The sequence below is a fragment of the Chelonia mydas genome, chromosome 1 (assembly GCF_015237465.2).
Source record: "Chelonia mydas isolate rCheMyd1 chromosome 1, rCheMyd1.pri.v2, whole genome shotgun sequence".
Classification (NCBI taxonomy): Eukaryota; Metazoa; Chordata; order Testudines; family Cheloniidae; genus Chelonia; species Chelonia mydas.
Genome location: NC_057849.1, coordinates 286,906,669 through 286,919,957, shown reverse-complemented (window position 1 = coordinate 286,919,957; position 13,289 = coordinate 286,906,669). Strand labels below are relative to the sequence as shown.

Sequence of the window (13,289 nt, the reverse complement as noted above, 5' to 3'; positions counted from 1 at the left end):
CCTCTCACCTGTAAAGGGTTAAGAAGCTAAAGGTAACCTCGCTGGCACCTGACCAAAATGACCAATGAGGAGAGAAGATACCTTCAAAAGCTGGGAGGAGGGAGAGAAACAAAGGGTCTGTGGGTCTGTCTATATGTTTCTGCCGGGGATAGACCAGGAATGGAGTCTTAGAACTTTTAGTAAGTAATCTAGCTAGGTACGTGTTAGATTATGATTTCTTTAAATGGCTGAGAAAAGAATTGTGCTGAATAGAATAACTATTTCTGTCTGTGTATCTTTTTTGTAACTTAAGGCTTTGCCTAGAGGGGTTCTCTATGTTTTGAATCTAATTACCCTGTAAGGTATCTACCATCCTGATTTTACAGGGGGGATTTCTTTATTTCTATTTACTTCTATTTCTATTAGAAGTCTTCTTGTAAGAAAACTGAATGCTTTTTTCATTGTTCTCAGATCCAAGGGTTTGGGTCTGTGGTCACCTATGCAAATTGGTGAGGCTTTTTATCCAACATTTCCCTGGAAAGGGGGGGTGCAAGTGTTGGGAGGATTGTTCATTGTTCTTAAGATCCAAGGGTCTCGGTCTGTAGTCACTTAGGCAAATTGGTGAGGCTTTTTACCAAACCTTGTCCAGAAAGTGGGGTGCAAGGTTTTGGGAAGTATTTTGGGGGGAAAGACGTGTCCAAACAGCTCTTCCCCAGTAACCAGTATTTGTTTGGTGGTGGTAGCGGCCAATCCAAGGACAAAGGGTGGAATATTTTGTACCTTGGGGAAGTTTTGACCTAAGCTGGTAAAGATAAGCTTAGGAGGTTTTTCATGCAGGTCCCCACATCTGTACCCTAGAGTTCAGAGTGGGGGAGGAACCTTGACAGGAGTCATTGTGAATAGTTCTCTGAAAACATCCGCTCAGTGTGTAGCATTAGTCAAAAAAAGCTAACAATGTTAGGAACCATTATGAAAGAGATTAAGAAGACAGTAAATATCATAATGCCCTATATAAATCCATGGTATGCCCACACCTTGAATACTGCGTGAAGTTCTGGTCACTCCATCTCAAAAAAGATATATTAGAATTGGAAAAGGTACAGCGAAGGGCAACAAAAATTATTTGGGGTCTAGAACAGCTTCCCTATGAGGAGAGATTAAAAAGACTTTACTGTTGAGGTTAGAAAAGAGATGACTAAGGAGGGGCTATGAGAGAGGGCTATAAAATCATGAATGGTGTGGAGAAAGTAAATAAGGAAGTGTTGTTTACCCCTTCACATAACGCAAGAACTAGGGGTCACTCAATGAAATGAACAGGCAGCAGGTTTAAAACAAACAAAAGGAAGTACTTCACACAACTCACAGTCAATCTGTGGAACTCATAGCGAGGGGATGTTGTGAAGGCCAAAACCATAACTGGGTTCTGTTAGGCAAAAGATTCTTTTCCCCAAGAATCAGACAGGCACAGACAATACTGAAGGGGGTTATTCACAGTACAGGGAAGACTGACAAGCAGCTTCAAAAATACGGTGCCATAGTGGCCAGTTATATACATTCTTTTATCAATTCATTTGCATTTATCTGTACGTACAGAGACAGACATTGTTACAAATCAAGAGAGAACCCTAAACAAAGATAAATATAGGAACAGTACATACGTATAGAGGTCATCCTATTGCATCAAGCATCTAGAAAAGGAGTACTTGTGGCACCTTAGAGATTAACCAATTTATTTGAGCATAAGCTTTCGTGAGCTACAGCTCACTTCATTGGATGCATACTGTGGAAAATACAGAAGATGTTTGTTTTTATACAAACAAATCATGAAAAAATGGGTGTTTATCACTACAAAAGGTTTTCTCTCCCCCCACCCCACTCTCCTGTTGGTAATAGCTTATGTAAAGTGATCGCTCTCCTTACAATGTGTATGATAATCAAGGTGGGCCATTTCCAGCACAAATCCAGGTTTTCTCCCCACCCCCCCACCCCCACAACACACACAAACCCACTCTCCTGTTGGTAATAGCTTATCTAAAGTGATCACTCTCCTTACAATGTGTATGATAATCAAGGTGCTGGAAATGGCCCACCTTGATTATCATACACATTGTAAGGAGAGTGATCACTTTACATAAGCTATTACCAGCAGGAGAGTGGGGTGGGGGGAGAGAAAACCTTTTGTAGTGATAAACACCCATTTTTTCATGATTTGTGTGTATAAAAACAAACATCTTCTGTATTTTCCACAGTATGCATGCGATGAAGTGAGCTGTAGCTCACAAAAGCTTATGCTCAAATAAATTGGTTAGTCTCTAAGGTGCCACAAGTACTCCTTTTCTTTTTGCGAATACAGACTAACACGGCTGTTACTCTGAAACCTATCAAGCATCTATGGCTACCTTACGGGGGCAGGAGGCAGGGTCGGGGGGAGGTAGGGATGAGTGCTTACAGATATCTGGTGGGCTGTGAAGGGAGGGTTTATTCTGTTCTAAAATCTGAGTTACTGGGCAGGCATTGACCATATAGGCTTATTAATTGTTTACAGTTGTCAGTGTCCTTGCTTCTCAGCATTTTCTGTCTTTTTTGCTGGCTGAGTTTTAACTCCTTCCTGACAGTTCCAAAAAAAGAATTAGATACATTCATGGCTGCATGGGATGGGTGCATCAATTGCTATTAGCCAAAATGGTTGAGGATGCAACACCATGCTTTGGGTGTCCGTAAGCCTCTGGCTGCCAGATGATGGGACTGGATGACTGGGGATGGATCACTTGATGATTACCTGTTCTGTGTATTCCCTTTGAAGAATTTGGCATTGGCCGCTGTCGGAAGACAGGATATTGGGCTAAATGGACCATTGTTCTGACCCAGTATGACCATTCTTATGTTCTAAAATAAATGCTTAGGTTATCTTATCTGAAAAATAGGAAAAATACCAGTTCACTTCAGAGGAGTGTTGAAATAGGACTAAATTATGGTTCTTGAGAGTCAAAGTAATGAAGATGAAGAAGAGGCCTTCAGCATGCAAGTAGAAGATTCGCTGTACTTGTGTGCAATGGGCTTTACCTCCTTGGCACTGTTATAGCCAGTAATCCTTCCTCACAGTAACTGATCTGCTAGCCTTTGCTATGGCCACACAACAACCCCACCCTCGCAGACGCACCTCCTCTGGAAAAGTAACCTTTAGAGGCAAAGCAACACTGTCTTTCCCCTTGATGGGGAAAGCAACACAGTTATGCAAGGGGATTCTTGCATCCACTCCTTTTCCCCCATAGAAGCAGCCAGAATTTAGTCCTTGATGTTTGAGATCCTTAGGTAAAAGATTACAATTCTCATCTATCTTTCATTGTAAACTAAAGCAAAACTTGTGAGGGGAATATCAGTGTTTTGGAAATAAACAATGGAAAGCAGCCAAATTCACAGTTGTGCAGTGTTCAGATTTTCAGCAGAAAATTTTTTTCTCCACGGAAATGAATGAGAGGTAAAAAAATTGGGACAATTTTACTAGGAATGAGTTAAAATATACGCAGCTAATTACAGCAATGTGTGGTTTGTAATGACTTATAGTGACTGTTTTACACTGTGTCCTGACAGGTAGCATGCTGCTGGAATGTGATAGGACCCATACTATGAAACCTGATGTTCCCTTTTGCTTACACTGTCTATGCCCTTGGCAGGTAGTTATGAGTAAGGCTATGTTTTAGTCACAGATATTTTTAGTAAAAGTCATGGACAGGTCACAGGCAGTAAACTATATACTGCTGACTAAATCTTGGGTGGTCTGGGGAGAGGCAGCCCTGGGGAAGCCATGGGTGCTTGCGGGGGGGGAATTGCCGAGTGGAGCCATGGGTGCTGGGAGGGTGGGTTTGGCAGAGCTGGCAGGCTCCCTGCCTGGCTCCATGCAGCTCCCCGGAAGCGGCAACATACATGCCCCTTCCTGGGCAGAGGGACAGCTGGGGGGCTCCATGTCCCAAGCGCTGACTCTGCAGCTCCCCTTGGTCAGGAATTGCAACCAATGGGAGCTGTGGGGACAGTGCCTGAGGGCGGAGGCAAAGTGCAGAGCCACCTGGCTGCACCTCAGCCTAGGAGCTGAGGGAGGGACATCATGCCACTTCTGAGGAGCCTCCTGAGGTAAGCACCGCAGGAGCCCTCCCCCCCTCCTGCACCCCAAACCCCTATCCCTGCCCTGAGCTCCCTCCCACACCCAAACTCCTTCTACTGCTGGGGTGTGGGGCAAGGTGGTCCGAGACTGCCCTAGCGGTGCCTGGTGCAGCTAGCCCAGGAGCTGCTCGGGCGGCCTCGGACCAGCCACACTGGCTGCTGCAGAAGTCATGGTGGTCCTGGAAATTCACGGAATCTGTGACCTCCGTGACAAACCCGTAGCCTTAGTCATGAGCTGCTTGTTCAGCAAATAAAGGTACAATTCCTGAAAACCAACACACCTACCCCCAGAACTGGAATGCTGGGCTACATGCTGCTCTCTTCCATGAGGAGAGGAATACCGCTCACCCCAGGCTGTAGAGCTTCGCTGGTGCTGCTATTGCAGGAGCTTCTGCAGCCCCAACCCATCCCTGCTACAGGAAGTGAGAAGAGAGGATGGAAGAATCTGCTTGTGCACAAGAGATCCCCAAGGAGCTAGATTGCATGCAATCAAATCCCTGTTCACCCCAACCCGAATCCCCCTCACACATCCCCGTTCTGCTGGGGAATCTTCCATGGCTGCAGATGTAGGAGCAGTATTTGCCCTGTAGTTTACCAGGCAGAAATATTTATCTTCAAGGAAGTGCTATTGAGGTGCATCACTTTTGTTTGAGAAACCCAAATTCTGCTGCTGTGATGCTCTGCTTGTCCTCAGTTTATGGTATGAAAATATCAACTGTTAGAAACTGGATTTTTTTCCCTAAGGGGAGAAATATTTAAACACTAATCAACACACATTTTACATCTGAAAATGAGTCCTAATTTGTATAAAATAAGCACATGAAAAGACCAAAAATAAACATTGAGAACGCCATCTATAATTAACACTGACCTTTTAGGTAAGTGATTATTTTAAATGTCTTCTGTGAAAAATCTTGTATTCTGTAACAAATGGTTTTTAGCTGTTGGCTTCACCCCCAATTCCTCATTTCACAGGTTCTCAGTGTTACCAGTTGTCCATTGCACTGCTATTAGGTGCTATTATTCTAATATTCTACTAGGACTGTGTTTAAATTATGTGAATTGTACTATTATTTCTTGGTTGACTTAGGGGGCATTATTGAAATTGTTCTTAGCAATGTCATTTACACCAAAAATATCTTTGACAGAAGAGTTCAAGGATTTCTTATTCAGAATAGAGGTTTGCTACTTTGAAAGATGTTTTGCTTTCCAGATGAAGCCCCATGTTCATTCTGAACAATGTAGAAAATCATAGATGCTGATTTCTGTTGTAAGGCAATAGAAACCAATGCTCTCGTGCTGCCTCAGTCCTGCTTTACACAGCTGTTGTTTTGCCTATTTCAGGAACATTTTGATGGACCTCAATGAAATTATCTAGGGAAAACACATCTGATCATTATACTTTGTAATTTTGGATTAACACAAGAAGGCATTGATCTAGAATTGACTCTAATAGATTTACAGCTGGAGAGATAGTGTTGACAGAGAAAACTAAGTCGGGAAGACTTTACAATCAATGATCAGAAGGATATTTTCAATATGCAAATTCAAATATAAAGAATAAGCCAGTGTTTGGAACTGATGACAGAGATTCTTAGCCTCCTAATATTACTTTTTTACCCTTCGGGGGAAAATCCTCTTATGGCAGTTTTGCAAGCTATCTTACTTAGAAATCTGCAGTAAGTTAGTTTTCAGCAGACTTGCTGGACATATTTAAAGCATCATCTGGTAATTATGTATTAATAAAGCTGGTCAAAAGGGGGGAGGGGAACTCTATTTTTTCCAAAATTTTTGCTATTTTTTTTTTCAAAAATTTGAAGAATGTTGACCAGCAACCTATATTAGCATAAGAATGACACCATTAAGCTGAATGTACAGGTTTTCTCCTAAAAAGGAGCTGAAGATATTATCTTCTGCCTTACAGGAATAGATAATCTCTATGAGAGGGCTCTTCACATCCGCAAACTCCTCCTGACTTTACCCAGGTCTGTCCTTATAGTGATGAGATACCTATTTGCCTTCCTTAACCAGTAAGTACCTTTCGGTTCCTGCCAGAATGCTGCATCTTCATCCCACTTCCACTGCTGGTGTCAAAATTTCCTTTGTCGTCTTCATAATCTTCATGAAATTTACATTTTAGCTTCAGTTAACACAGAAGAGGGCATTTTAATTGGCAATGAAAACAGAAGGAAAAGGTCCATTTTCGTACAAACTGAAGTTGCTTTTCCTTTTAACTGACTACAAGGTCATGGTAAGACTGATAAAAGTATTACCTTGTACGCAAGGACTGCAGCTAGAGCTGGAGCTGTAGAACAAAACAACAAACAAAAAATATCCACATTAAAAATAACTTGCATAATTTAGAAGTGAACTTTTTCCGCTACACTCCTATCTTAAGCTGATTTTAACTTTCTGATTGGAAAAAATGCAACATACTCAAACAGCCAAAGCACCTACAAGCTGGTGGTTTGATGCTGTGGTGGAGCAAGATCCAAATTTCCTCATGTGTGTCTTTTGGGAAATTCACTGGTGCTCTTGCCCAAAATAATGATGATGCTACAGGGGCTCAGGAACCCCACTTCTTTCCCTTCATACTGAAAAACGGAGACAGTTGTTGGGGTGGTGGGGGTATCAGAAACTGGCTCATTCTGAAGGAAAAAACTGGGCCAGAGGAAAGGGTAGTGTGGGAGAAAACATTGTTTTACCTGTGTCCCTTTTCTCTTTTTTTTCCTGGTCCTGGTATTTTCACTGTGATATGCTTTCTTTGATCAGTGTTCTGCCCTATTTCTGGCTCTTTATGTTTCTGTACTGCCTGCCTCCTGGGATTTTTGTTCTGTTGCTCCTTAAACCCTCCCTTCCTTCAGCACTGTAATGTGTATTTTGGGTTGAGCTTCTACTATATCTTCCAGGATGTGAATGATAAACTGTGTTATTAAACGTTAATAATTAAATCTACAGGTTTTGTTGTTAGGTTTTAATAGTGTGTGCACATACTGTATATTTGTTGTGGCTAGCCTCCGTTGGACTTGTCACCAAATAAGTGATTTTCCAAACGCACGCACAAAGTCTTTAAATATAAGGATTTGGGCCAAGTTATTTTTTCCACCTGAAAAACCCCAGCTGTATCTGTTGAGAATGGCTATAATAAGGGTATGACAACCAGCAGTGCATGTAAGACTGCTTTTTATTTCCTGACCTCAATCACCTAACATGGATCAGGATTGGTAATACATGTTATATGGTCTGGGTCAGTATTCCTTGACCTCAGCCATTACTAATCCACAATCATTGCTGCTCTTTGGTAGTCTCCTCACTTAATTTTACATTCACCCTAGTAAAATCCCAATCCTCCAGTCTCCACTTTACCTCCCATTCCCCAGCAGCAATGGACCTACTGCCAGCACTGGATGATGATATGCTTACTGAGGGTGCATTTACACTTGAGCTGGAGGTGGAATTTCCAGCTCAGGTAGACTGACTTAGTGTGCTAAAAATGGCAGTGTAGCCACAGCTGCATGGGCTAGCCACTCACATACAATCCCATCAAAGCTCTAGGCACATACTTGGGACAGTTAGCCCCTCCCAGCACCCATTCTGCTGTGGCTACACTATTTTTAGCACACTAGCTCAATCAAAGCTAGGGCAGGTGTGTCTATCTGAGCTGGAATTTACACCTCCAGCTCTAGTGTAGATATACCCTTAGTGAATGAGAGATCAGGCCCTTAGTTAGCATATTCCTCCTTTGCTCGTATTTGCTCCATAATTGAGTGGATCTATTGGGGCTGCACAAAAAACACTTTGCTGAAATAAAAATAGTCTCTTGTACTATATTCCACCAAATGTGTGTTATGGAGAACAGAGAGGCAACAGCATGTAGCCTTTCATATTTCATAAATCAGTTATAACCACCTATGTAGCATAGTTCATGAATAATCAAATGGCTGAATCTCCTTTGTAATTTGTAGAACAAGATTTATGATATCTCAGAATAGCACACAGCACATTGACAAAATATGACACAAAAAAGAGATTTTAGAAGCAGATTTTGCAGAATTGGAAGGGATCATTTAGAGTTCTTGGCTCTTTTCAGTTTGTATTGATGTCACAGTGCTGTTGCTATGCAGCAAATGTTTTCTCTATAAAGTATAGTTTAAAGCCTTTTAAGCTGGTGTATTTAAAGATGGGCAAACATACCAGCTGCATCTCTAATCCTTCAGGGTGCCAAGCAGTATTGAATCAATGGGAGTTACGGGACTTCAGGCTTTGTGGGACTGGGTCCTGAGTCCTTAAGAATGACTAATCTGGGGAGCTATAAGCCTCAATCCTCAGCTAGTGCTGAAGAGCACACAGTTCAACTTGCAGGAGGAAAGGACGTTTGTGTAGAGGTAGCCTTTGTGATTCTGGGCCAGGTATTCATTAGGCTGGTCCTCTAGCACAGTTGTTCTCACCCTGGGGTACACACAGGTCTTCCGGGAGTACATCAACTCATCTAGATATTTGCCTAGTTTTACAAAAGGCTACATAAAAAGCACTAACGAAGTCCGTACAGACTTAAATTTCATACAGACAAAGACTTGTTTATACTGCTCTATACACTAAAATATAAGTACAATATTTATATTCCAATTGATTTATTTTATAATTATATGGTAAAAATGAGAAAGTGAGCAATTTTTCAGTAATAGCGTGCTGAGCCATTTCTGCATTTTTATGTCTGATTTTTGTAAGCAAGTAGTTTTTAAGTGAGGTGAAACTTGGGATACACAAGACAAATCCTGAAAGGGGTACAATAGTCTGGAAAGGTTGAGAGCCACTGCTCTAGCATAATTTATAAGCAGTAAGGGGACGACATGGAATCCAGGGTTCAGCAAGATGTAGGAAAGCTCCAGCCACACACTGCTTCTATCGGAGGCTGATTTTTCAGACAGATGGAGTGACATAGCAGCGACCAGAGGATCCCTCTGACCATCTTGTGGTCAGCTATGCTCTGTTTCAGATATTGGAAATTTTGTTAGATACATGGCTTCATAGTAAAGGGGAGAGGGTTCCTTCCCTCAGAAAGCCCTTAGTACTATCTCACCGACGGTTGTTTGCATTTTTTATTTTTTACACATAGAAGAGTGTCTTTACTGTAGATCACACAGAGTCCCTGAGGGCATGGCTAGACTGGAAACTTCAGAGCGCTGTCACGGGAACGCCCCTGCGGCAGCACTTGGAAGTGCGAGTGTGGTCGTGCTCAAGCGCTGGGAGACGGCTCTCCCAGCGCTCCTGGTAATCCACCTCCACGAGGGGATTAGCTCCAAGCCTTGCTCCAAACGCTCAGAGCCTGTCTACACTAGCGCTTTAAAGCACTCAGACTTTCTGCACTCGGGGGTGATTTTTCACTCCCCTGAGCCAGCAAGTTAGAGCGCTATAAAATGGAAGTGTAGACAAGCCCTGAATAAAGTTTTCCATGGCTAGAAAATGATTGATTCAAATTCATTTCTCGCACCCTCCCCCAGTGTCAGTTTATTCTAAATTCTCCCAGTGTGGTATATTGCCAGACAATAGAAGAACACATTCTTTTTTTTTTTTTGGCTATGTTGTACAGGACTAAGTGTCAAAAAGGGTGGAGAACATTGCATTGTGCTGACAATTTAAGGTTGTTCTGAGCTACTTTTCAGAATTAGGATAGTCACAGAGGAAAAATCTTTTTCTTGATTCTTCTTCCAAAGCCTGTCTCAGTACAGTGATGAGAACATGATGGATCCTTATAACTTGGCCATATGTTTCGGCCCAACACTGATGCCTGTTCCGGACATACAAGACCAGGTGTCATGTCAAGCTCATGTGAATGAAATAATCAAAACAATCATCATCCATCATGAGGCTATTTTCCCAGATGCTAAAGAGCTAGATGGCCCTGTTTATGAAAAATGTATGGCTGGAGATGACTACTGGTAAGTCAGAATATTATCTTTCTGTCTTCATACCAAAATGCTAGGCCTCCATTTTACATGAATGACTCCCATGATATAAGAGGTTCCGCATAAATAAAAGAAATATGAAAATGAAAAAAATAATTCTAATGTGTGGAAGATTCACAGGAAAGTGGTACTGTGAAACACATGGGGCAAATATAACCATAATGATTGTCAGGGTTTCCTAACTAGAAGACTTCAGTGGAGTTAATTTAGGATTCTGAGAACTATCACAGATGTGACCATCAAGTAGTTGACAGAGGTCTACATGTACAATTGGGAGTGTGTGGCCAGGTGGTGTAGTCCCAGTCTTGCATTTGTTGAAGGGTTCCATAAAAGAATTTCAGTTCATAATGGTTTCACCATTAAGCCCAGACATATATACACTAAATTCAGTACAGCTAGAAGGGAAATATCCAGTTACCCTGTTATCCTTTTAAATAAATGGAAATGATATCTGAAGGGAAGATGTGTTAATTCCTGTAACAGTTACGATTTTACACCCTGGTCTGAGGATTACATTGCTTCTGACTTTAACTTTGCTTCTGACTTTAACTTATATATATATAAGTTAAAGTCAGAAGCAATGTAATCCTCAGACCAGGGTGTAAAATATATATATAAATTAGGGCTGTCGATAAATCGCAATTAACTCACATGATTAACTCAAATTAATCACAATTTTAAAAATTAATTGCGATCAATCACAGTTTTAACCACACTGTTAAACAATAGAATACCAATTGAAATGTATTAAATACTTTGGATGTTTTTTTACATTCTCAAATATATTGATTTCAATTACAACACAAATTACAAAGTGTACAGTGCTCACTTAATATTATTTTTGATTACAAATATTTGCACTCTAAAAATGATAAACAAGATAGTATTTTTCAATTTACCTCATACAAGTATTGTAGTGTGATCACTTTATCGTAAAAGTGCAACTTACAAAAGTAGATTTTTTTTTTTTGTTACATAACTGCACTCAAAAACAAAACAATGTAAAACTTTAGCGCCTACAAATCCACTCCGTCCTACTTCTTGGTCAGCCAATCGCTAAGGGAAACAAGTTTGTTTACATTTACAAGAGATAATACTGCCTGCTGCTTATTTACAATGTCACCTGAAAGCAAGAACAGGCGTTCGCATCGCACTTATATAGCTGGCATTGCAAGGTATTTCCGTCACTCAGATGACCCTTCATGCTTCGGCCATCATGCCAGAGGACGTGCTTCCATGCAGATGACGCTCATTAAAAAAAGAATGCATTTCTTTTTGTGGATACAGACTAAAACGGCTGCTACTCTGAAACCTTAATTACATTTGTGACTGAACACCTTGGGGGAGAATTGTTTGTCTCCTGCTCTGTTTTACCCACATTGCCATATATTTCATATTATAACAGTCTCGGATGATGACCTAGCATATGTTGTTCATTTTAAGAACACTTTCACCGCAGATTTGACAAAATGCAAAGAAGGTACCAATGTGAGATTTCTAAAGATAGTTATGGCTCTCAACTCAAGCTTTAAGAATCTGAAGTCCCTTCCAAAATCTGAGAGGGACGAGGTGTGGAGCATGCTTTCAGAAGTCTTAAAAGAGAAACACTCTGATATGGAAACTACAGAACCCAAACGACCAAAAAAAAAAAATCAACCTTCTGCTGGTGGCATCTGACTCAGATGATGAAAATGAACATGCGTTGGTCCACGCCACTTTGGATTGTTATCGAGCAGAACCCGTCATCAGCATGTCCTCTGGAATGGTGGTTGAAGCATGAAGGGACATCTGAATCTTTAGCACATCTGGCACATAAATACCTTGCAATGCTGGCTTCAACAGTGCCATGCGAAAGCCTGTTCTTGCTTTCAGGAGACATTGTAAACAAGAAGTAGGCAGCATTACCTCCTGCAAATGTAAACAAACTTGTTTGTCTGAGCGATTGGCTGAACAAGTAGTAGTACTGTACTGAGTGGACTTCTAGGCTCTACAATTGTTTTATTTTTGAATGTGGTTATTTTTTGTACATAATTCTACATTTCATCTTTCATGATAAAGAGATTGCACTACAGTACTTGTATTAGGTGAATTGACTATAAGGTGGATAGAAAGCTGGCTAGATTGTTGGGCTCAACGGGTAGTGATCAATGGCTCCATGTCTAGTTGGCAGCCGGTATCAAGTGGAGTGCCCCAGGGGTCGGTCCTGGGGCCGGTTTTGTTCAGTATCTTCATAAATGATCTGGAGGATGGTGTGGATTGCACCCTCAGCAAGTTTGCAGATGACACTAAACTGGGAGGAGTGGTAGATACGCTGGAGGGTAGGGATAGGATACAGAGGGACCTAGACAAATTGGAGGATTGGGCCAAAAGAAATCTGATGAGGTTCAACAAGGACAAGTGCAGAGTCCTGCACTTAGGACGGAAGAATCCAATGCATCGCTACAGACTAGGGACCGAATGGCTCGGCAGCAGTTCTACAGAAAAGGACCTAGGGGTTACAGTGGACGAGAAGCTGGATATGAGTCAACAGTGTGCCCTTGTTGCCAAGAAGGCCAATGGCATTTTGGGATGAATAAGTAGGGGCATTGCCAGCAGATCGAGGGACGTGATCGTTCCCCTCTGTTCGACATTGGTGAGGCCTCATCTGGAGTACTGTGTCCAGTTTTGGGCCCCACACTACAAGAAGGATGTGGAAAAATTGGAAAGAGTCCAGCAGAGGGCAACAAAAATGATTAGGGGACTGGAACACATGACTTATGAGGAGAGGCTGAGGGAACTGGGGATGTTTAGTCTTCAGAAGAGAAGAATGAGGGGGGATTTGATAGCTGCTTTCAACTACCAGAAAGGGGGTTCCAAAGAGGATGGCTCTAGACTGTTCTCAGTGGTAGCAGATGACAGAACAAGGAGTAATGGTCTCAAGTTGCAGTGGGGGAGATTTAGGTTGGATATTAGGAAAAACTTTTTCACTAGGAGGGTGGTGAAACACTGGAATGCGTTACCTAGGGAGGTGGTGGAATCTCCTTCCCTAGAAGTTTTTAAGGTCAGGCTTGACAAAGCCCTGGCTGGGATGATTTAGTCAGGGATCGGTCCTGCTTTGAGCAGGGGGTTGGACTAGATGACCTCCTGAGGTCCCTTCCAACCCTGATTTTCTATGATTCTATGAAATACTATTTCTTGTTTTTTACA

At 41.8% G+C, this 13,289-nt stretch overlaps 1 protein-coding gene across 4 annotated transcripts in view; it reads left to right on the top strand.

Annotated features, from left to right (window-relative positions):
* SRGAP1 (SLIT-ROBO Rho GTPase activating protein 1) overlaps positions 1-13,289 on the top strand; it is a 232,356-nt gene that overhangs the window by 201,192 nt on the left and 17,875 nt on the right. For all 4 annotated transcript variants that reach the window (XM_037887448.2, XM_007065704.4, XM_007065705.4 and 1 more), the window contains 2 exons: positions 6,062-6,167; positions 9,852-10,076. In XM_037887448.2, the coding sequence (XP_037743376.1) occupies positions 6,062-6,167; positions 9,852-10,076 (331 nt within the window). The remainder of the gene's footprint in view (positions 1-6,061; positions 6,168-9,851; positions 10,077-13,289) is intronic.